General features: G+C 35.7%; 1 protein-coding gene across 1 annotated transcript; it reads right to left on the reverse strand.

The window, feature by feature from the left end:
• Positions 1-283: 283 nt before the first annotated feature.
• Positions 284-2493, reverse strand: Csnka2ip (casein kinase 2 subunit alpha' interacting protein). The gene has a single exon (XM_051191665.1). The coding sequence runs from the start codon at positions 2472-2474 to the stop codon at positions 309-311; it is 2166 nt and encodes a 721-aa protein (XP_051047622.1). The 5' UTR covers positions 2475-2493; the 3' UTR covers positions 284-308.
• Positions 2494-23484: the final 20991 nt, after the last annotated feature.

Below are 23484 nucleotides of genomic sequence, written 5' to 3' on the forward strand. Positions count from 1 at the left end.
CATTTTTATCTGTTTAAAGGCCTTCTCAGTCTGGACTGCTTTACTGTGTTCCTGATAAATGTATTATTAGCATTTATACAGTTGTTGTAGTAAAAATGTAGGATTCGGTATTCCACATTTTAGGAGATGCCAGTTTATCCTCCAACTAACAAATAAATTTTAAAAATAATACCTCTCCTAAAAGGAGCTAAAATAGAGTCATACTTAGGTTTTAATATGAATATACATAAGCATGGTAGGAAAACAGGCATCAGTGGCAAAGAACTAGAGAAAGACATTGCTCTCAAAGAGACAGAAAGTTGATTTAATCAGGATTTCTCATTTTGGAACTTTGTTTGGAAATATCTGAGCAGTGTGTTTGGTCCCCTTTTCCCCTTTTTTATGGATTTCGTGTTGCGAGACCTCATAGGCTTGGGTTTGGGTGGTGCCGATTGTCTTGTTTTGGTGGTTTCAGAACCTGTACTCCTTATGAACTGAAGCCAGGAGACCCCTGGAGGTAAACGGTGGTGACTTTTTACATTGGCAAGGACATAACCTGAGAGTGGAGGTGGAGTAGGGTCTTTGCAAGCAGGGTTTGGAGAGGAAAAGCCAGTAGAGGAAGAGGAGGAAGAAGAGGAAAATGAAGAACCAGAAGATGATGATGATGATGAAGGGGCTGGAGCCGGGGTTTGGGGCTGAATGCTATTACTGTTTTTAACATAAAGCAGCCAATCTATTGCCTGGGGCTGTTGGCTTATATCTTTGTCCTCAGAGGATACAGCCAACCACTTTTTGTCTGTCTTGAGCCCCTGAACAAAATCAGATTCAGATGCAGGGAAAAATTGTGTTATCTTCTCTAATTCTTCCAGATTATCATCTAGGACTTCTAGATTATCATCAGGTTGATTATCTTTAATGGGAAGTTGGTAACAAGATGAGGAAGGAGACTCTGGTAGAGAAAGGATAAGAACTATTTTCACGTCTATTTTTCCATCAGAGCTGCTCTCAGGTGTTGGTATGACAAAGAGTGTTGCGCATCGAGGATCTTTCTTTCCTGTAAGGTGGTTACACTGAGATTTTATGCAGGAAGCACATTCTAAACAAACAGTATACGTTGATGAAAGGCGGGGACCAGGACGAGGATTTGGCCTTCCCCTCATTCTTCGAAAGAGAATTTGCCTAGAGAGGTCCTTCTGGATTGTAGACTTGGAGATAGAATTGACGATTTTATTTACAATATCAACAGGAATAGTTCCGCCTTTAATAATGCAGGGATGACTATAATCTAAAGACCATGGGGTTTCATTCTCCAAGTCTGGCTTCACAATTTGTTCACAGCTTCCTTTACTCTGGAGTTTGGAACTTAGAATTGAAGTATGTTTGTTCTTGATGCATGGCTTGGGACTTGACACTCTTTGGCCTGAGATATTTGGTTTAGGATGAACTGAGGATAGTTGACCAGCTTTGGGTTTGTCCTTGGGTGAAGTAGTGGTATGGACCTTGGAGTGACAAACAGGTGAGCCAAGGACCCGGGTGCTATGATCACTTCTGAGCACTGTTTTAGGCTTTGGCTGGCACACTGGTAAACTTTGAGATGGATGAACAGAATGTGATAATAAAGGTGATTTCCTTGATTTTACTTGGGATGATGGCAAATTCAAAACATTGTTATTAGAGTTTGATACAGGAATTTTCGCAGGTTTACTGTCAGGCAATGGTGAATTCTGAGCCATTCTATTGGTCTCCGGAGAAGATGAAGCTGGAAGAGAGTGATTTCTTTGAAGATTGCGGTTGAGTGGTGGTGAGGTCAAAGATGACAAAAGGGAGTCCAATGAGGAGTCCTTCTGTGATTTAGATTTACACAAAGTTGAGTTAGGTTCACTTTGACTCAATTCCAAAGTAGGTGAAGTCCAGATGACATTGAGGGAAGTTGTTTCTTGATGTTGAAGGGAAGATGAAGATGGTGTTGAGACTCTTTGAGTAGACTCCAATAAAGGTGATTTCCAGCAAAGGTCTATACTTGATGATGTCTGAGTCTTAGGGATGGGTAATCTTGATCTCAGAGCTATTGGGCTAGGTTCCAAAGATGAAGTATTGGTAAAGCCAGATAAAGATGTTTTCTGAGGATTGTGGTGAGACAAAGATGAGTCCAAGCATTTCCAAGAAGGATTAAATGAACTTTTCAAGTAGGGGTCTTTTGAAGATGTTGCTGGACATTTGGAGTGTAATGATGATGATTTCATAGACCTGTTATAGGAACCTTGAATCCTGTTAGAGTTCGGAGATGGCAATGTCGAGAAGCTATGGGTCTTTTTGTTAAAGCTTGGTGAAGGTACTATGGCTGTATTTTGAGATTGTTCTTTGGCTACAGGTTGTCTGTTGAATTGGCTTAGTATATCACTTGTGTATTGGTATGTAGGTGAGTTGTTTGTAGTTTGTTTCTGAGGGTTCTCTAAATGCATAAAGTGTTGATCATGATATGCCAGTGGCACCATCTTGTGCTATAGCAGAGATATTTTGAGAAGATATTTGTTTAAAGAAATGTCTTACTAACAGTCTTTAGAGCAAGAATCCATGGACAATGGGCACTTAAAAAAGCCCTAGTAGTTCTAATTTCTATCTTGTTATGTTTGAGTTAGTGGTAAATTTGTAGAATGTATCACAATTAAACAGTAAATGAAATTGGGGAGGGGATGTCACCACTTAAGATTATCCTCTGTCTTCCATTTAATTTCCAAGAGCTTTTGGTTTTTTTTCCTCTCTGTGTATCTTTAAGGTAAAATTCCTGTTAACAAAATAGTAAAGAGTTTAGAAGAGGTCCTTACATGATATAATTTTCTCAAACTGAATTGACTAGCACACAGAGTTTATAAGATAAAACCCAGAACGTATACCCCAACCACGTCACCTATCTTTTGAATTAATGTATCTAAACCCATTACACACCTATAAAATAGACATTTTCAATTTACTGAGCTAAAGACTAAAGTAATAAACATAAATTTGTGGCAATCCCTAGGATGTAAGGGCTCAAAAGCTAAAAGTAAGAATTAATTACTTCTACTTTATCAATTATTGCATTCCTTCAGAAACAGATTAAAAGTTTCTTATGCCAGACAATATCATCTTAAAGAAAGGTGAAATACAAGTTTGAAAATGTTGGCTTCCAATTTTGAATCAGTTCTCATTGTTGTCACATCTTGACCTACATCTAAAAATCTAAACATCTAAATGAAGGTTTCTTGCATTCAGTCTCATTTATGTTTGTCACCACTGCAGCATTATAAGCATATGCTGTGCCCTTCAGAAACTACTGCCTTTTTGAAATGTATTCTTTCTGCCCGACTCTCATATTTCTTCCTAGGTTCTCACATAATTCTTTAGTTGAATCTCACACACAACACATTTTTAAGCTACATCACTGTGGCTACTTAAATGGAAATGGCCCTCAAAGGCTCATAAATTTGAATGTTTGTCCCCCAGTTGGTAGAAATGTTTGGGTAGGATTAGGACATGTGGTCTTATTGGAGGAGGTGTGTCATTTTGAGCTTTCAAAAATTCATTCCATTACCATTAGTTCCTTCTGTCCCTTCTATTTCTTCCCTGACTCAGGTGATGTTACTTAAGGAAATGCCTATTAAGATATGATGTGTTACTGCTTTTCTTCCCCTCCATCCCCCTACCATTACCAACCTAATATATGGTGAAAAGTTTTTCCTCACATATATCAACTTATTCAAATAACACAGTGGCAACTGCATTATTTACAAAGACTTTTTATTTCATAGACTTATTCTCACCCTCCCGCAAGCATATCTTATAAGTATCCTAGTGGATCCCCTTTTAAGTGTCATTAGTACCAACAGTATTTATTGATTACATATCAATCTTCCTAACACTGGGTTTTAGAAAATCTGGTCATGGGTCTCTCTTCTATTTGAAAAGTGTGCTTCCATCTAAGCATCAAACTTCTCCATCTAAAAGTATCAGTGATAATTTAAACACCAAAAAAGTATAACCCATTTGCTATAATTATTCTAGACAAATTTATTTTCCCATGTCTTCTATTTAGACACATATTTTAGAATCTTTATAGTGATAGAGGATAATTTCATTTCCTAAAGCTATTTAAGTACCAAGATTTATTGATTTTGACTATTTCATTTCTTATTTTTCCAGTCTCATCTTTTCAGTTTTTCTATAGGAACATCTCACGCATCAGAGTAATGTGTGATTATAGTTACTTCTATAAACCATTTGTCTGTTTTTTCTCCACCAAACATAAAAGAGCAAACTCTTTCTGGAAGACACCCCTGATGCTTACTCATGTGTTTTGCAAGCTTTCAGTGTGTCTGCAAAGGAGTAGTGAATATGGACTTTCTCTAATTTCTGGTGTGGGGTGATTTGTCACGGAGCATCTTAAAGAGAAAAGAAAATGTGCACCCTATGAGATACTGAGTGCATCATAAGCATCTAATGGTTAATGTCTAGCACTCTATGTTCTCATCTGTGACTTGCACGTCATCTTCCTGCATAATAATACCCTTTAGAATTTTTAATTAATAAACTTCCACTTTCCCTTAACTTTAGAAATCAAGTTTGGAAAGCAAAGCCACAGAAAGGCATACATAAGACAAACAACTGGGTCATACAGATGGCCTCTGAATATTATGAAGAAAATAAGAAAAGACAAATTGTGAAATAAGAAAGATAAGAAAAACACAGCCACTTCACAACTGAGGATATTTAAATGCTCTGCTCCTATGTGAAAATAAAAGTTCAGACTCCTTAGAAGCCAATCAATTGCCCATTTAAACAATTTTAGTGATACATCAATAAACATCACCAAAATGTGATAAACAAAATGAAAACCAAAGAACTCAATACCTGCATAGAATGTATATTAAATAGAAGGCTCGTGTACTGCTCTAGGGGTGTAAATTGACAGTCTGTTTGAGACAATCCCTAGTTAGACCCATTAATTAAATTAGTTTCATTATTAAAGAGAAAATTACCATTACAAAGAACATTACAGCAGACATATGTGCATTGAGCAATGCATACAAGTGCTGATCGATAACAATAGATAAATAATGTATATTCATTCAAAGACTATCAAACAATGAAAATTAACAGAAAATATAGCCTTAATGCAACTGCAAACATAATTCTCAAATGGAGAATATTAAGTAAAAGAATCGCATATAACCCCTAGATATGTTTGAAACCACAAAAGTTAGCAACCCTAACTACATTGCTGAAATGAGTGTGCTTCGTGAGGTAAAGATTAGGAGAGAGCACCAAGGCATGTCTGGAAGGTGGTTATCTTCTGCCTCTGGACCTGATTTTGATGGGAAAAATGAGTTCACCGGGTGATAATTGAGCCCTAACACTTATGCTATGTACATTCTTGTAGATCCCTTCACTAAAATAAAAAGTGTTAAAGTTGATGACTTGAGGCTAATTAGAAAAGACACATCTGAAACAGAATTGCACTGAAAGGTGAAACATTAAAGAACAAACCAAGATCTGGCTCACAGATGCAATGAATCCTACACCCCATCCCCCACAACTCACATTACAAAAAAAAAAAAAAAAATGGATAAAAAGAGGGGAAGAATGAAAGGTAGAAATCCTGCTAACCTATCAACACAAGAATAAAGAAATTCAAAACAAGAATCTAAGGCAAAAACCCATAGAAAATAACAGATATACATAGTTCTACTTAAAGAATTACTCAGCATGTCTTGCAATGAGCATAGAAGTATTACAGGTAGCAAACTACCTCTGGAAAAGGCTAAATTACTGCAGAAAATGAACACCAATATAATATCATTAGGTCAAATGTTCCCTGTGATCTAATGCTTTTATTCTTGAGATTATTCAAATTCAAATGTCCCACAAATAATTATAATATTAAAGATCCTCAGAGTAAGGAAATGTAGAAAAGTTCTCATTTTGTTCTATGAAAAAATGTGTATAATTCATATATTTAAGGATGACAAAGGTATATATTAAAGGAAAATAATACAATATTCACAAGTAGAATTTTTTAATGTGTGTTTCGCTTGTATGTGTACCATGCGCATGGCCTTGGATTTCCTGGAACTGGGGTTTTGAAGTTGTGAGCTGTTATGTGATGCTGGGATTTGAATATGAGCCACTAGTGCTTTTAATCACTGAACTATTGCTCCAGCCTACCTTAACATTTTTAATGTTTCTTTGTTTTGTCTTTTCAACTAATTGTATCATTTCCCTTTTCTTTCCTCCAAACCCTGCCCTAAACTCCTCTTTTCTACTTTCTTCCAAATTTATAACCTCTTTCGTGTGTGTGTGTGTGTGTGTGTGTGTGTGTGTGTGTGTGTGTGTGTGTGTGTGCGTGCACGCATGCATTTGTGTGTTAATATTAATTGTACTTATATGTTTTATGTTTCCAGGACTGAACATTTGGTGTGTTCTTCCCTAGGGAAGGCTCTCTCTCCCACTTTTAGAAGCCCTTATTTGCCTATTGCTCTGCCTATGGTTAAGCCTTTATGTGCTTTCTACCTTCCATGTAGGCCTGTGTATTGGTGTCATCACTATTCAGACATATTTAGGCAGCCATGTTGTTGGGATGTAATTTCTGACATTTCTAGGGCACATAATCTCACAGCAAACTTTGTATTCCTCTGGCTTTTACAATCTTTCCATCTAGGCTTTTACAAGGATCCCTGAGCCTTAGGTGCATCTATTGGGACTGGGCTCCACTCTGCACTCTGATTGGTTGTGATGGTCTCTATCTGTTGCAAAGAGAAGTTACCTTGAAAAGGTTCAGAACTACACTTACATGTGGATATAAAGGAAAACATTAAGAATGTAGATAAGGGTTAAGCAGGCTTAGTAATGGACTAGCTGTAGGTTCTTCTCCAAGATCCATGATTTCATGAGCCCTGGGTAGTTGGCTACGTTTCCAGTTCAGGCATGATTTCTACATAGGGTACAGCCAGTGAATTTTGAGATGCTTGGCATTAGGATAGTCACAAAAGTTTTGTCTTTCTAATATGTTTGGTTTATTCACACAAATATTACTAATAATACCATTCCTAATACAAAAATTAAGCAGTCTTATAACCAAGCAGGGAACAGTTGGTCAGATAGAAAACTCTTAGGGTGCTAATGGGGAATGTTCTTCAGGTGTGGTTAGAAGGCTTCAGGAACTTGGCAAGCGCAACCCATATCTGCCATGAAAGTTTTCAACTCTTTGGCAGGTCAAGAGGACGGCACTGGTGGAGGTCCAGAACATCTGTGAGAGCTTCCAGGGTATAGCAATAACAGGTGAGCATGTGTGAGCTCAGGAATGGTGAACAGTCAGGAACTCAACAGTCACCAAAGACAGGACCACACACAGGGGCCAGTCTCAAAGTCCTCTTGCCACTGAGTATCAGAGGCTTTAGTCATCATGTCTTGGGAGTACAGCATAGTAATTCTAGGAACCGCTTCACATTGCTACAGATGGAGACCATTCCAAAACCACCACAAATAGTAACTGATTGTGGGGTTCTGAGGCAAACAGGCTTATCTATAACACAAATCTTTCACCTAAATTTCAAGGAACACCGTAGCAGAGCATATGGAGAGATTGTAATAGCCAGAAATGAGGACGTCTTCTGTGAAATTGTATCTCCTGGAAATAACAGGAAAGTTGCATCCATGAACCTTCAACAATATAGCTGCCTGACAACAGCAATGACAATACCTACATACATGTTGATGTGGGAGGAGGAAGTCTCACAGGGCTCTACTCCTAGACAAAGAACTTGAGACAACTAATAAATACTAAGAGAGGGAGAATTCATTATCTTCATGAAAACTTGGTTTTCCAGTTCCAAGTGGTCAGCTACAAGATTGTTTACGTACATGCAACACTAAACAAATTCAGTTGGCTGTATTTATTTATCTATGGATCTATATATACATGTAATGATAAGAAAGAACAAGATGCCATGGATTTGAGAGGAAATAGGAGCATACCTGGAGGGAATGAGAATAAATGGAATATAATTACACTTTTATTTTAAAAATAAGATATATGCTTAAAAAGTAAACATAATGACAATTTCTAATACTCTATGAATATACTTTTTAAATGAGAAACCACAAAGGAAGTCATAATTCAACAAATTTTTATAATGTATATTAAGTGAATTAACATCAGGGTGTGGGCAAAAAAAGGACAGAAATTGTCATATATTTTATAGATTTAAGCATAGAGATTAAATAAGTGTGCTATGACATCCTAGATTAGCTACTAGACTAGTAAGTTGACATTAACTAAAAAATTTACAAACTTCTGTGAAATTCTGTCAGTATTGTTGTCCCAACAGTTACATCTTTGTTTTGATAGATGGCATCAGTTCACTTAATGAAAACCCTGACGACCCTCCTAAAAATCAGTGGAATATGAATTTGCAGCATACAGAATAAATATACAAAGATTAGTTGCATCTTATACGTATATGTAAATAACAAACATTCACAAAAGCCAAGACTTTTGTGGGTTTCATTCTTGGCAAATAATAGGCACGGAGAAAACTCTCTAAAATTTTGCATGCTAATTTTATTGCTTGCTAATTTACTAAAAGTGTTTATTAGTCTTAAGAGTTTCTTAGTAGATTCTTGATGGTATTTTAAAATTAGAGCCATGCTTTCTGAAGATATGGATAATTTGACTTATTGGTGTGAATATTCCTTTTCTTTCTTCTTTGTGTCTTTATGAAGACTCTGAATATTACAACAAAAGTAGTAGAATGATTACTTTTTTTCTTATTACAGATTTTAGAGGAAATGTTCTAAGGTTTTCTTTGTTATTATAATGTTGGCTATAGATTTATTGTAGATACCTTTAGTATATTGACGATTTTGCCTAGTTATTTGGCCAGCTCAAGATGTGACCAACCCCTGCTATCCCACAGCTGTATCAGTTTAGTGTGCTAACCCTGGGAAAGCATGTATGTTCTTTGGCAGTTGCCTTTATGAACAGGGCACCCCTTCAATAGGCTTTCAAGTAAATTTGGTCTGAATAATATGGGATTTCTGGATAACATGGACAATGTCTTCTTTTAAGGATAAAAGCCTATTGTTCCAATGAGGTATAGGAGGTTTCTCTTTAGTGTTGTTGATTTGTTTAACTGTTACAGCTGTTTGCACAACCTCAACCTGGATGTTCTCCTTTACTTGACATTTCCTTTTCTAAACAGACCAGCCTGTTAAATTGTTCCACTAGACTAAGAATGGGTTAGTTTTATCACAGAAATGGTCCCCCTCCTTATACCAAGTTTCTGTTTAGTTACATCTCTGGCTGCTGTGTTATTTGACTCTGACAAAAGCAATATAAGGAAGAAAGGATTTATTTTGCCTCACAGTTCAGAGTTGTAGTCAGATGTGTCAGAAAATTCACAGCATCAGGATCCACGAGTTTGGGGTAGCTGGTGTCACATTGCACCCTTAGTCAAGAAACACAAAACAATAAAAGATTCTATTCAGCTTTTTTTGTAGAGTTCAGGATCTCAAGTTAGGGATCTTGACCACTCACAGTAAGTGGGTCTTCCCACATTAATTAACAAATAAAATTGAATAAAAATAATCCCACACAGGCATATCCAGAGGCCCATATCCCAAATAGTTCAAGTTGACATTTAAGATTAACCTCAGTCATATATATATTGATGTTAGACATAGAGGAAAGTATTACCAGCCTACAATCCATACCTCCAGAGAAGCTAGGAAACAAAGATATGCATAGTCCCCCGGAGAGGGAAAAGGGACAAGAGCTCCCGAACAAATTGGAAGCAGGATGGAAGAGAGGATAGATGATATTCCAATATTCTTGACTTTATGAGTGAATTGGTGTTTTCCCCTCACACCACTGTGATATGATGTCATGCACACAGAACCATGATTCCCATGACATCACAGGAGGTAATAGAGGTTCTGCTAGAATAACTTGATTCCCTACATGTTTGATTTTGCACTTTTAGAAGTATTTTTCTGGGCTGGAAAGACTGCTCAGCAATAAAGATTATGTACTACACACACACACACACACACACACACACACACACACACACACACACCTGCACTAGTGCCCACAAAAAACAAACAAACAAACAAAAACATGCATACACATGATATAAACTAAATCTTACTGATGGGAAATGTCATTCTGTAAATATGTTTCTCTTATAAGTTGATGAATAAAGCACTATTGGCCAATAGAGAAGCAAAATAGATGGGTGTAGGAGATGAGGAGGATTCTTGGAAGTACAAACACAGAGAGATACAATGTAGACTGCAATGGAGTAAGAGGTCCAGATCTTTTCTCAAGTAAGATAAGACCATGTGGAAATACTTAGATTTATAGAAATGGGCTATTAATTAAGACAGAGCTAGCCAATAAAAAGCCCTAGTCATTAGCCAACAGTTTTATAAGTAATATAGTATCTCCATATGTGTTATTTGGGGGCTAAATCGGCAGCTGGACCCAGGCAGCTGGTAGGAAAGAGTAAATATAACATCTTAGTATTGATAAGATTTTATGATATTAATATTCAGTTGCAAGAATATGAGATTATGACTCATAGTTAAAGAATATTTTAAATATTCAATCTCTGCCTTTCACAAATTATCTCATTTTAATATTTATACATTGAATATAGGCCATTTTATTTAGCTATATATCTTTGCTGTTAATTCCTATCCATTTTTATTAACCCACACTTCAACAGATAATTGTTGTAAATTTTAATCAAATATTGAAAGTTAAACCACAAGCTCCCTAGGTAGGGCCCAGTATTGATGCCTTACTAATGCAACATGTTAGTAATGTATAATAATTGTCTTCAATGCAGTTTATTCATAATGCATTGCTTACAATCAGTCATGTAATTTTGTTCACTACCTTCGTAACAATTTGCCTTTTCAATATTGTTTTGTGTTCAAAAAAAAGCCCTTGAGTTGAAGATTGAAGATATTGTGATTTGATTGCATTATGATATGTTTCTAACAAATGATTAAAGCATATTTTGTTCTGGGATATAACACACTACATTTTCTAAGTAAAAATTTGCATAGATATTTTGTTGTTAGGTTTCTATTGCTGTAAATAAATACCAGGGCCATAAGTAACATGAGAAGGCATAAAGCATCTCCAAACAACATAAGGTCAAGAACTCAAGCAGGGTAGGAACCTGGAGTCAAGAACTGGAACAGAAGCCATGGAGGAGTACATACTGGCCTGGTTCTCCTGGCTTGCTCAATCTGACTTTTTTGTATACCCTATGACTGCCTGCCCAGGGCTGGCACCACCCACCATGGTCTGGGCACTTCCACATCAATCACTAGTTAAAAAACTGATCCATGAACTGGCTTACAGGCTGATTTTATAGAGGTATTTTCTCAATTGTTCCCTCTTCTCAGATAACTCTACCTTGTGTCAAGTTGATAAACACAACAAAAACTAGAACACTATCCTTTCCTTGTTAACCTAGTCACAATGTCTGCTGAATAGAAACAGTGACTTTATTAAGAACTTTCTTCATAGCAATGGTCCCTAGGTATAAATGAGTAGTGACAATACTTTCAACATTACATGAGACACAGTTCTCTAAAAAGCAGCTGTGCAAATAAATAGCAGAGCCTTGGAAAACCATGGCACATTTGTAGACTGTTGATTACACCGCATGTCTAATCCAAGATACTTTGCTTATACAAAATCACGAAGGGAGCCTGCAAAAGATAATTTGGTAGGTTACACATTGCCTTCATTTTATTTGATTCATGTTTTCCACTTAACAGAACACCCCCAGCTGTCTGAATCTAAAATGATTAGATTTCAGTAATGCAGATTTTCTTCCAAATGCATTAAACTAGCTAATGCATATACATAGCATTTCCACAGCAGTGTATTTGACAATGACCAAATGTTAACCTTCTAAATATGAAATATCATCTTTTAAAATATCATATTTGACCAAACCAACAATATTAGTTTGCTTTTGCAAATGTAGGATGCCATTTTCTTGTTATGACAACAAACCAAAATATCATCATGTCAGGTAACATCTTCATTTTCTGCATCTTTTTGTTTTGCTTTGTTTTTGTAGTTTAAGTATTATATAACATTTGCTGATCAGAATGAAAGGCATCAATACCTAAAATCAACATGTATTAAATCCTTTCACAAAATTTTTAATAGTTTCAAACATTTTACAAGGTTTGCCATTTAAAAGAATAATTCTTTTGTATCCTTGATTCATGATTTAAAATATTTTTATTTTATCTCAGTAGTTTTTTAGTCTTATATTTGTACAAACTATTCTAGGAAAAATCTAATTAATTATTACTGGAATTAGATCCAATTTTAGTTATTTTCAAATTTATTTACTTATTTGTATTAGTAACAATATGGATTAGTGTTAGAGGCACAGTCTTACTATATTGCCCAAAATACTCTGAAACTCTTGGGCTCTCAGAATAACCCTGCTTCAGGCTCCCAGCTAGCTTTCATTCCTTCCTGTCATACATCAGAATGTCCAGCTAATAATTTCTATTTTGAAATATAAAAATTGAAAGATCTATGAGACAGCCTTACAATATTTCCTACTGGAAATACTGCCCATTGATGCTTCAAAAATGGATTTGCTAAGCATTCTCCCTTAGCATTATATTAAAAGTAAAATAATAATAATAGTAATACTAATAAGGAGGAGGACAAAAGTCAAAATAGATTCCTGATATCACAAATATTATAAATATAAATTCATATCACCCAACATGCCTTTTACGTTTTTCTGTCCTATATTTCACATATTCCTACTGCCAGAAAAACTAGGTGATGAGCTATGATGCAATACCAAATAACATTCAGTACTCATTCAGCCTTCATCACATTGTGAGCTCGTTCTTTTTGGTGACCTCTGGTTGCGCCTTCCATTGACATGAACCTCCTTGTTGTTTCATGAGGAACCCTGGCCTGGCCTGCAGTCCACATTCACAGGATTTGACTTCAGGCTTTTTCTCTGCAGTTCAGGATAAAAGGGCTTTTTCCTACCCTTGGTCTTTCTCTCTGGACACAGAGGACTGCTTGATTTCTGCTTCTCTGTACTGAAGGATAAATACCTTTCAGAACCATCATCTCCCCTCTCCCTGCCTGATGCCAGCATCTGTTTTTAGTCATGTCCCACATACCTTCCAAAGTCCTCCCCTCATCTTCCTGACCTTTCTCTTCCACCCAGATCTCTGCATTTCTTCTCTCAATTTGTACTCCATTTTCTTAACTCCATTCTAAAACTGTCTTCTACTCCACATTCAAGATCATTGTTTCTGTACATTCCCACACTTCTGGGTCTATCAAGTTGCTATGTCAGCAATTTTAAGTATTTGAGGTAAAACACAGATGCTACATAGAACAGCGATGCCAAATACAAAACACTTAATATAAACAGTATGTTTATAAACCACCCCCCCCATGCAGACTAACATATCTTCAAATGCATACCTAGCCAGAGTATGTAATATATGTAAGAAAGGGTAAAAGGAAAAGAATTAAAATTATTGAACTTGAAAAATCACACTTATGTACTATTTTCTCAAATTCCTTAAGCCAGAAGTATCTGTCCTATGGGATTCCTACCTTAGCATTTTCTTAAAACACACAAATCTTCTTTCCATTTTAAGACCCAACCAAAGGGTCAGTTACCAAAGAAATTAGTGTAAACTATGAGGTTGGGTTATACTGTATGCAAATCTCAAGCAAACATGTTTTAAGTCGTTGTAATATGTGACAATTGATTGTATCTGGCTTCTTTATTTTAGGAACCATAACAAACTCATAAGCAACTATGGTCAAACAGGGAAATAGACAACAGTGCTAAGATGTTTGTGTCTCTGATATAGTATTAGAAAGTCAATGAATCAAAACTAAGACCAGGTCTGATTACTTTACACTTTATACTTGGGCAAATTATTTAAGGCTGACTCTACCTGTGAAATAAATAAAAGCATACCTATTTCATTTAATGTGTTTTATTGAAGGAACTGTAAAAACACAGAAGGATGGGAGGGTGGTCGGAGGGCATGGGAGGGTGTAAGAGTGAGAGGGAGGGATGGAGAGGGAACTATGACCAATATGTAAAGTAACAAAAATTAATAAATAATAAAAAATAAAATAAAATAAACAGAATTCTTGGCAAAACGTTTAATGATATACGTAAGATCAATAACTTGTTTTTAAAGATTTGTTTAATTTTAATTGTGTGCTTGTGGGCACATGTGCTCACGTGTACAAGTGCCCATGAAAATACGTGAGTGCAGGTGCCCTTGGAGACTAGAAGAGGACATAGGCTCCCATGAAATATGGTTATACATGGTTGCAAGCTGCCTGATGTGTGTGGTGAGACTCAAACCCGGGTCCTCTGCAGGAGCAGTGTTCCTTCCTGCTGAGCCATTTCCTCAGCTCCATTTCAACAATTATTGGCATAAACTAATCACCCATGTCTCTGTATAGAGCAGAAACTCAAATTACAAAAATATCTCCTTCATAATGCCTTATTAACTGACTGAGGATTCTGTTCCTGGGAACCCAGGGTAGTTTTTCATAGCTGTATATTTATAAGAAGAAACTGAAACTTGTGAATATTTGAGTCAGGATGTAATTCAGTGCAAGAGTTCTTGTTTCACACATGTCAAGCCTCATATTCAATTATCACAAACATAAAAAATTAAAGTGAAAGACTTGTCAATAAGTAGTTCAGAAATCAAACCAAAATTGAAAAGACTTTATGATTGTTTTATATATGTATATACTTGTTATACAATAGCTCACATGTGCTCACATACTTATAAAGAATGGAATTATAGTATGAAAAATTAACACAAGATATGTAGACTTTGGCTTTCCAAATCTGATATTGACCTTAACTAAAACTAACTTGTTTTTCTCAAGAATTATATCATTTCAGTCTCTCAGAACATTATTTAAAGTAAGTTTTCTTATCTGAGCCCTGTAGCCCATGCCTATATTTCTGAACCTCTGTAGGCAGAGGCTGGAATATTATGAGTTTAAGGTCTGTCTTAACTACATGGCAAGTTTAAGGCTAGTCTAGGCTACAAAGTGAAATGCTGTCTCCAGACAAAAATAAACAAACAAGCATTACTTATCCTGGCTTCTGTTTTCAAAATGATCCTTTGCTATTAAAGTCTAAGATATTTTGTTTTACTGTGGACACAAAACACAGCTCTCACCTCAAAGAGAATAATGAATTGCTTTGTACATAGCCCAATATAAATAGCTATGGCTCAAGACATGAATATAAATTGCTCTGGATGACATACATGTTCCAATATGGAAATGGCTACATGATTTTAGAGTCTCAAATAAATTTGTAAATTAAGGTATTTTCCAAATACACTGGCAGACATCAGGCAGGCAGAATACAACAAAGTAAGGATAATGTGATAGGCTTGGGGCATCATCTGGTTACATTCTTAGAGAGCGTTCTGGAAAGTCAAAAGATTCCAAAGTGTTTACCTGAAGGTTAAACTCATATCAGGTGAGACACAGAGGAAGGCAAAGTTAGCTCAAGAAATTTCTTACTCTGGATTTGCAATGTTCCAACTCTGTACAGGTAGTCCCAATTAATATGCCTCTTAGAATTCATAATACAGGAGCACCTTTATTTCTCTAGGAACTTCCGTTCATGTTAGCGATGGAATAAAATAAAAGTACAAAAAAAATCTTTTACTTCATGTATTTTTTCAAAAATGTGTATAAATATTAGATCAATTATGAGGCCATTGAAATTGAAGAATCTTATAAGAAAACAACTCTATATTCAAGAATTTAAGCCAGCATGCATTTAATCATAGAAATATACAATACAAATTAATTGCTTCTTGGGGGGGGGGGAGACCTGGTATAACAACCAAAAGAAGAAATAACCTCAATATCAGCTAGGATAGGAAACCAAGAAGCATGTTCTGTTTAAATCCCATTTCTTTATTTTTCTTCCAACGGCAATAAAACATCTCTGACTCTCTTTCTTGCTCTCTGCAGAAGCTACATTGTCTGAAGAGAAATGTGGGGCAGGCACATTTCAAACACACTTGGCTTCTAAATCCAGACCTTGAAGAATAACAAACTTTAATTGTTTTCTTGGCAAGAGCTAAAGATTAATCAGATATATCTTTAAAAAGAAACTACCTTTACACCTCTCTGGTGTCTAGCGGTTAGCTAACAGAATCTCCTTTTGTTATCATAATGTAATGTTTCTTCCTTTGAAAAACTCATGAACTTCTCTAGGCAACAGAAAGATAAATCCTGCCATTTATTAAATTATACTCTCTTTTTGAGTCACCTTTGAACTCTTGGCATGGGTTATTAAGCGTGGCAGCCAAAGTTCCTTTTTTGCACCTGCAATGAACAGTTGAATCTACAATTAAGGATCATTTCCTTGTCTTTGAAATTCAAATAATGGTGCTCAAACAGTGTAATATTTTCTATGTGCATCTGGCCAGGCTATTTCCTGACATATGTGATGAAGTAACAAGACGACCCTGTAAAAATGATATAGAAAGATGCTGAGATAATTTGTAGATGACTCGAGAAAGGTGGGAAGCTTCTAGATTTTAGGATAAGTATAGAATTGGGTAAACAGACACCCTATGGAGTGATTTGTAAGGGAAAAAAAACGAAAGATAGAGTTAGTTTCTTCACATACAAATAGGGTAAACATTAATGGTACTTAAGGTAAAACGTACTAAAGAAATGATTATTTCTAGTACCCAGAAAAGTGATTCTTCCAAAAGAGTTACATCTCATGCACTTCATCCTTCCCATAGCCACACATCCTTTCCTTGAGGCAACGGCACACATACATGGAAACAGAAAGTTCCCATTGGACTCTTCCAGAGTTCTCCCCACACACCTCTTTTGTAATGCCTGAAGAGTTTATCTAGTATCTCTATTAATCCATTATATACACTGTGATCCCAACTTCTCCATTTTTGTTGTTACTCAATGCTTTTCCAGCTAATTTAAAGAGGAACTTACTTTGAAATGCAAATTCTACTTTCATAAATTTCATTTTGTAGAAAGGTTTGTTCTTTTTTTTTTTTTTTTTTCCTTCATTCACATTATCCCTGATTTCAAAATGCCAAGTGCAAAGGATGTGGTCACAGATTAATAAGTGTAAGGGATTCACAAAACAGTTGTATATTTTCTACAGCTCAGTTTTACACCTATCACAAACTTGAGAGCCATAAAAAGCCTCTAATGTTCAGTTCCAGTTTCAACATGATTATATGACCTATACAGTTAATCACAGTCATTCAAATTGATTTCTGGATCCTTTGTTGAAATAAATTTAGGAATAATTAATGTGGAATTCAGTGTCCATAAGGATAAATAAAATTTTAGAGTATTTAAGTAAATGTTAGGTGTCACTGAATTTGGTGTTAATAAAATGGGCCTGCTATGGTGGAACATGCCTGTAATCCCTGTATTTGGAAGGCAGAAGCAGGAGGATTGTGTATTCAAAAATAGTCTCAGATGTATATCGTGATCAGGGCCACAAACTCTTTCTCATGAGAAAGAAATGGAGGAAGATGAAGGGAGGGGAGAAGAAAAAAAAAGAGAGAGGGTGAAGAAGGGTGTGAGAGGGGAAGGAAGAAGGGAGAGATAGGAAGAAGGAAGGAAGAGAGGGAGGGAGGAAGAAGGAAGAAGGAAGAAGGAAGGAAAGAAAAAAGAGACAGAGAAGGAGAAAGACTGTGAGGGGTGGAGATGATAACAAAGAGGATGTAAGGAGCTGGAAGAAGAGAAGAACCATTGCAGAAGAAATGGCAAAACAGGTATTAAATATTTAAACAGTGCATGGAGACAGTATACAACTCAGAATCTTAATTGAAAGAGACATTTTCAATACTAGGATAAGTTCAACCAGTAATAAATGTTTGATAGCAATGATTAAACATTACTTTAGAATTTCCAGCATTAAGAAATGATTGTGACTCTAAAAAAAATGCCAGATTGCAATTTCTTTCTGATAATAACATGTAAAAAATGAAATGAGATGTAAGGTACTTATATCTTTATAATAATAATGTTATTGAGATTCCTTTTCTTGCCTAAGATCATTTGGGTATTGGACAATTTTCTAATGTCTGTTTAGCTCCAAGTAAAAAGAAAACATTGTAATTTACATTTAACTGAGGACAGTATGCAGTGAATTCTGAGACACATGTCACTAATTGAGTAGGACCATTAGTGGAATATACTTTGTTCTCTGTTAATGGTCCTCTAATGAGATAATTCTGGACACCTCAAAGCAGACTGAGAATACTAAAGAGGAAGGAAGAAAAAAAACTGGTCCCCAACTCTCATTTCATTAGAATTATTTTAGTTTACAACAAAGCAAATAAGTGTGAGAAATTAACTTGACATGGACTTAAAAACTTAAAAAAAGCATCATTTTGGCCTGATAATAAAAGAGCATTCATTGTCTTTCACAGTTACCGAATCACACAGATTTAAAAAAAAAAAAAAAAAAACCAGCACATTTAATCTTAAGACAGCGAAATTTTTCTAGTCCTAGAACCAAGAATTTGACTGGAAGGTAATGTACTTCACAGTTTCTTACTTAAAATTCTGTTCACAATCAAAACGGTTTGCTGTGAATTTTTACACACTGACCTTTGTATGAAGATAGTTGAGATTCCCAGTTGAACAATAGTGTGAATAGCCTGCATTCAGCTTTCTTGGGGCTTTGTTGTTGTTGAACTGCAGTAGGTGACTACCAAGCAAGCTAACCCCCCTACTCACCAATGTGCTATCAAGACCAGATGAAGGGTCTCCCCCTCTCCAGATAATCAAGGAGCATTTAAAAGAAATGCATACATAGAGATAGAGCTTCCAAAGGCTCAATGTTGTTTTGATTATTTTAATTATGAAGCTATGTTATGTTTATTTTCTTTTCAAATTTATACACTTTCACATTTTTATAATGAAATTTAGAATTTGTTTAAATTTCAGGAAAGGATTATGCTTAATGAAAAAGCATCCTGTTGGCTTGATTGAATTCAACCATCAGTTAGACTGTGAAATGTGGCCAGAAGTGATTTGGGGGATCAAAAAATATGTTTCTAAAGGGGAAGAGATTTCAATTTATATCCTCTTGTCAAACTTCTAGAGTTCTCTTGGTAGTATGTCACTCGACCCCTTTATTTGGAAATCTCCCTTAATAATCATCATTTTATAATTTCATTTAATCCAGCATTTTAGCCAGTACGGGATGACCTTTCATTCCTTCAAATGTGTTACCACTTAAAATTCACAAAATATTTTGGCATTTGGTACTGCATATTGCATAAAGTGTTTATGAGGTTTAAATGTAATGCATTCCATCTTGCTAATTTGGGTAAGACTCTAAAGGTTTTTAGTAAATATGATTTCCTACTTTCTCTTCCTCTCTACCTCTTTCTCTCTCTCCCTCCCTCCCCACATGTCACATGTATTAAAATTTATTTCAAAAAGTCTTTCTTGAAGAAAGAGTTCAACAAGGGAGATGTAAACGAGAAAGTAATGAAGAATGAATCTGATCAAAATGCACTATATACAGAGGAAAATGGCGGAAACTAAGTAGGAGTAGGAAATTTACCTGCAGAGAGGAAGGACAGACAGATAAGTAACACTAAGGACTCTTAGATCCTTGAAATATCCACAGGAACTATATTATCTTTAGTGCATGTGTGTATGTTTGTATGAATGTATGTATTGTATGAACATACTACAATTGAGATGACAATGTCCCTCCAAGAGCCACACCTTGTCTCAAAAACCTCAGTACCAGACATGGAAAACCTCCCATTAATTTGTCTGGGGAGTTAGATAAAACTCTAAAACAATATAGGGTACTACCATTACCCTTGGTTTTCTTGAATAACTTAAAGTTAAGGCTCTATTGCTGAAAGGCTTCATACTCTGCTGACACCTGAATTAGATAAAGAGCTGGAACTAACTAGGAAGGAAGCATCCTCTCTATGGACCAGCTTCCATAGCATATGAAGGTGTTATGAAAGCTGCTAAAGGAAAAAAAGGTAACCAATATTCCTACCCAGGTGACATGCCTAAGAACCACAACAATGACCAGCATGGTAAAGTATCCCCAATGCTGAAATAGTGGCACAAATAGGGGTAACAGTAATCTAATTAGACTTACTGCCTACTTAATGAAAGTGAGTTTAAGTCTGGTAATGTAAATCTAGCCAACTACACATGGCCTGTTAGGTGATAATTCCTGGAGGAGAACTTACCACTTTCCTAAACCAGCATAATCTCTAACTGCATTCTAAATGTTCATCCTTATACCCAGAGATAAATATAGTTCTCACCTTTTATCAAAGAAGTTTCTTGTACAGAAGATGAAGACAATTACAGAAATATACAACTGTACAAAATCCAGATAACAACTAACCATGGAATGACTAACTCCAATTGATATATCTATAATACAATCCCTGCAGCTAAGGTTCTGGGAACCTCACAGAAGAGGGTACAAAAAGACTACAAATCTAAGAGTACCAGGAAGTCCCCTTTGTACTCTCCATATTGCAAGATGCACCAATGAAATCTCAACAGAATGGTTGCTTAAACAAGACCTGCACAATGACAATACCAGTTGACATGTCAATGTTGATCGGACAAATTGAAAGGGTCCCAACACTTAGAAGAAAAGCTACAGACAATTAATGGATGTAATTTTAAGAATGGGAAAAGGATCTTCTATAGGAACAGCACCCTGATAGTTTATCCAGTCCTGGGTGGTCAGTGCTAAATACATTCACATGAATGATGCCAAATGAACTCAGTAGGAGATTATATATATATACATATACATATATATATATATAATATAGGTACATATATATGTATATATATGTGTATATATATATATATATATATATATATATGCCAATAATGATAAGGAAGAACATGAATTTGAGAGGTAATGGGGGAGTTGGAGAAGGTTATAAGGGATAGAGGTGATATACAGTACTCTTATGTGAAATTCTCAAAAAAATGAAAAAAAGGGAAAAATACATTGTATGCATGCATAAAATTGTAAAATAACTTTAATAAGTTTTAATTTAATTAAAATTTGAACAATCCATTAATCTCTTAAAATGTTTCTTTTGCCTAATAGCAATCAACTTTTACATGGCAAAAAAAAAAGGATGTTGATTGTTGATAACTTCTGCTGTATCTCCTCAACACCTCCAATCTTACATTTTATTTTGGAACTGTTATTCGATACACATAATATTTATATAATTTTGTTCTGACTGAGAGTTTCAGCTTGAATCAATAGAAAATCTGAACTCAAAAAAAAAGATAAAAAAAAAAGATACACACTATCAAACATGACAAAGTATCTAAGTTCTATGCATTTACAAGTGGGAAGGAATGACAACAATCTAAGGTCTTGAACTGCAGATATTCATAGGAGCTACACCAAAGCAGGGGCCACAACCTCCACGACTGCAGGGACAGCAGGACAGATATCACCTCCATAAGAACCAGGAACAGCAACAAGGACACAAGCTACCTGCACCATAGTAACTGTGCATTTGTCTAACACATGGTACTTTGATAACATGGCTATCATAGTGATTCATAGAGTTCAGCCAATCCTCACACTCCTTACGCATCAAGTCCCTCAGGATATGAATGTCACTGTGTTATGGCTGCCATGGAGGCTTCATGATTCCTGATTTTAAGTTCTGCTCATGCCATCTTCCCAGAAATCAGTAACTTATTTTTCTGTTCAAGTCAATGAGTTTTGCACACTTGCAAGGAAGAGTTAATTAACTCTCAAAGCTAATACGTTCCAATAAGTAGTTAAAATTGAGGTTTTATATTAAAGTCAGTATTTATCAACTGATCATTTGGATGAGACAACCTTGTCCACACAAAGCATGGAGAAATGAACAAGGGAGAAAAATGAAAAATTGGTTATTAAGAAATTCAAACTATCTCAGTTAAGCAACTTACATTCACAATATTATAGCAAGTTCCATCCTCCCTCTGCTGCATAGGGTACATTATATAAAATAATGGGTGACTCAAAACCAAAAGAAAAGATATAAATGTTTTACCACAAAAAAATGTATTATGTGTGTGTCAAACGAAAATATAATAGCCTATCCATTGAAATCAAATGTTCACAAAAGTATGTTCTCTAAGTAAAGGATTTACAAGTGAAAGAGAAAACCATATGTTATGTTATATTAAAAAGTAGAACAGATGCCTGACCAGCAATTACAAGAATTCAACTATAAAAGAAAAAAAAAAGAGTGGTTGATGACTAGGTTTATGGTACCTGGCATGAAATAATGTGAACTAGGATCCAAACAGAAAGTGATTGGTTACTGCCTGAATTTGCTTCTCTGTTGCTGTGATAAAACACTGACCAAAAGTAATTTAGGATTGGACAGCTTTATTCAGATAACAGGCTGTATAGTCCCTCATCAAGGCAAGCCAAAGCAGGAACTCAAGGCAACAGCCTGAGTAAAAAAAAAAAAAAAAAAAAAAAAAAAAAAGGAATACTGTTTACAAACTTGTTTCCTCTGACTTACTCAGATCTTTCTGCAAGCCAAGCCTACCTGTGTAAAGATGCGATCACCCAGCCGGGTAATGGTGGTGCACACCTTTAGTTCCAGCACCTGTGAGTCAAAGGCAGGCAGATCTCTGAGAGTTTGAGATCTGCCTGGTCTACAAGAGCTAGTTCGAGGACAGCCTCCAAAGCCACAGAGAAACCATTGTCCCAAAAAAAAAAAAATCCCAACAAAAGTATTGTATCACCCATCCTGGGCTGAGCGCTCACTTCCTATATAGCTCTAGAAATCAAGACTATGCTCCAGGGACAGTCCCACATGTTGCCCTGATAGAAACCATTCATCAACAGAAATTCCCTCTCCCAAGATGACTAGTTTTTGTCAAGTTGACGAAGTCTAACCCCCTACAACTACCATGCCACTCCTGCACAGCAGGCACATCTCTTCAGGAAGTTGGTTATTGATAGATGAAATTATCCAAATACACTGGCAAATGTATAACATTTTCAAAAATAAGTAAATGATATTATTTTTAAATTATCAGCTATTAGAGGAGGAAGAAAAGCAAATGCCCATCCATAGTAAGTAATAAAAAGAGTATTTAAAACTAGCCCGTGAATATATTAAGATAGTTCAATAAAAACTATTTTAAATTAAACAAATTGCGCTCTGAAAAATTAACATTCAGTTCTCCTGATGGGCCGCACTGATAAAAATCCTTGTAATGAATGATTTAATTCAGCATAAAGTTTTTAAACAAATATTCAAACCCTGCACTTGATCTTACGCCTACTCTGCTTCCTCATTTAACTTCAACCAAAAACGTGAGGCTTCATGGTAAGTTCAGCACTGACTTGGAAC

Source organism: Phodopus roborovskii, unplaced genomic scaffold (assembly GCF_943737965.1).
Source record: "Phodopus roborovskii unplaced genomic scaffold, PHOROB, whole genome shotgun sequence".
Lineage (NCBI taxonomy): Eukaryota > Metazoa > Chordata > Mammalia > Rodentia > Cricetidae > Phodopus > Phodopus roborovskii.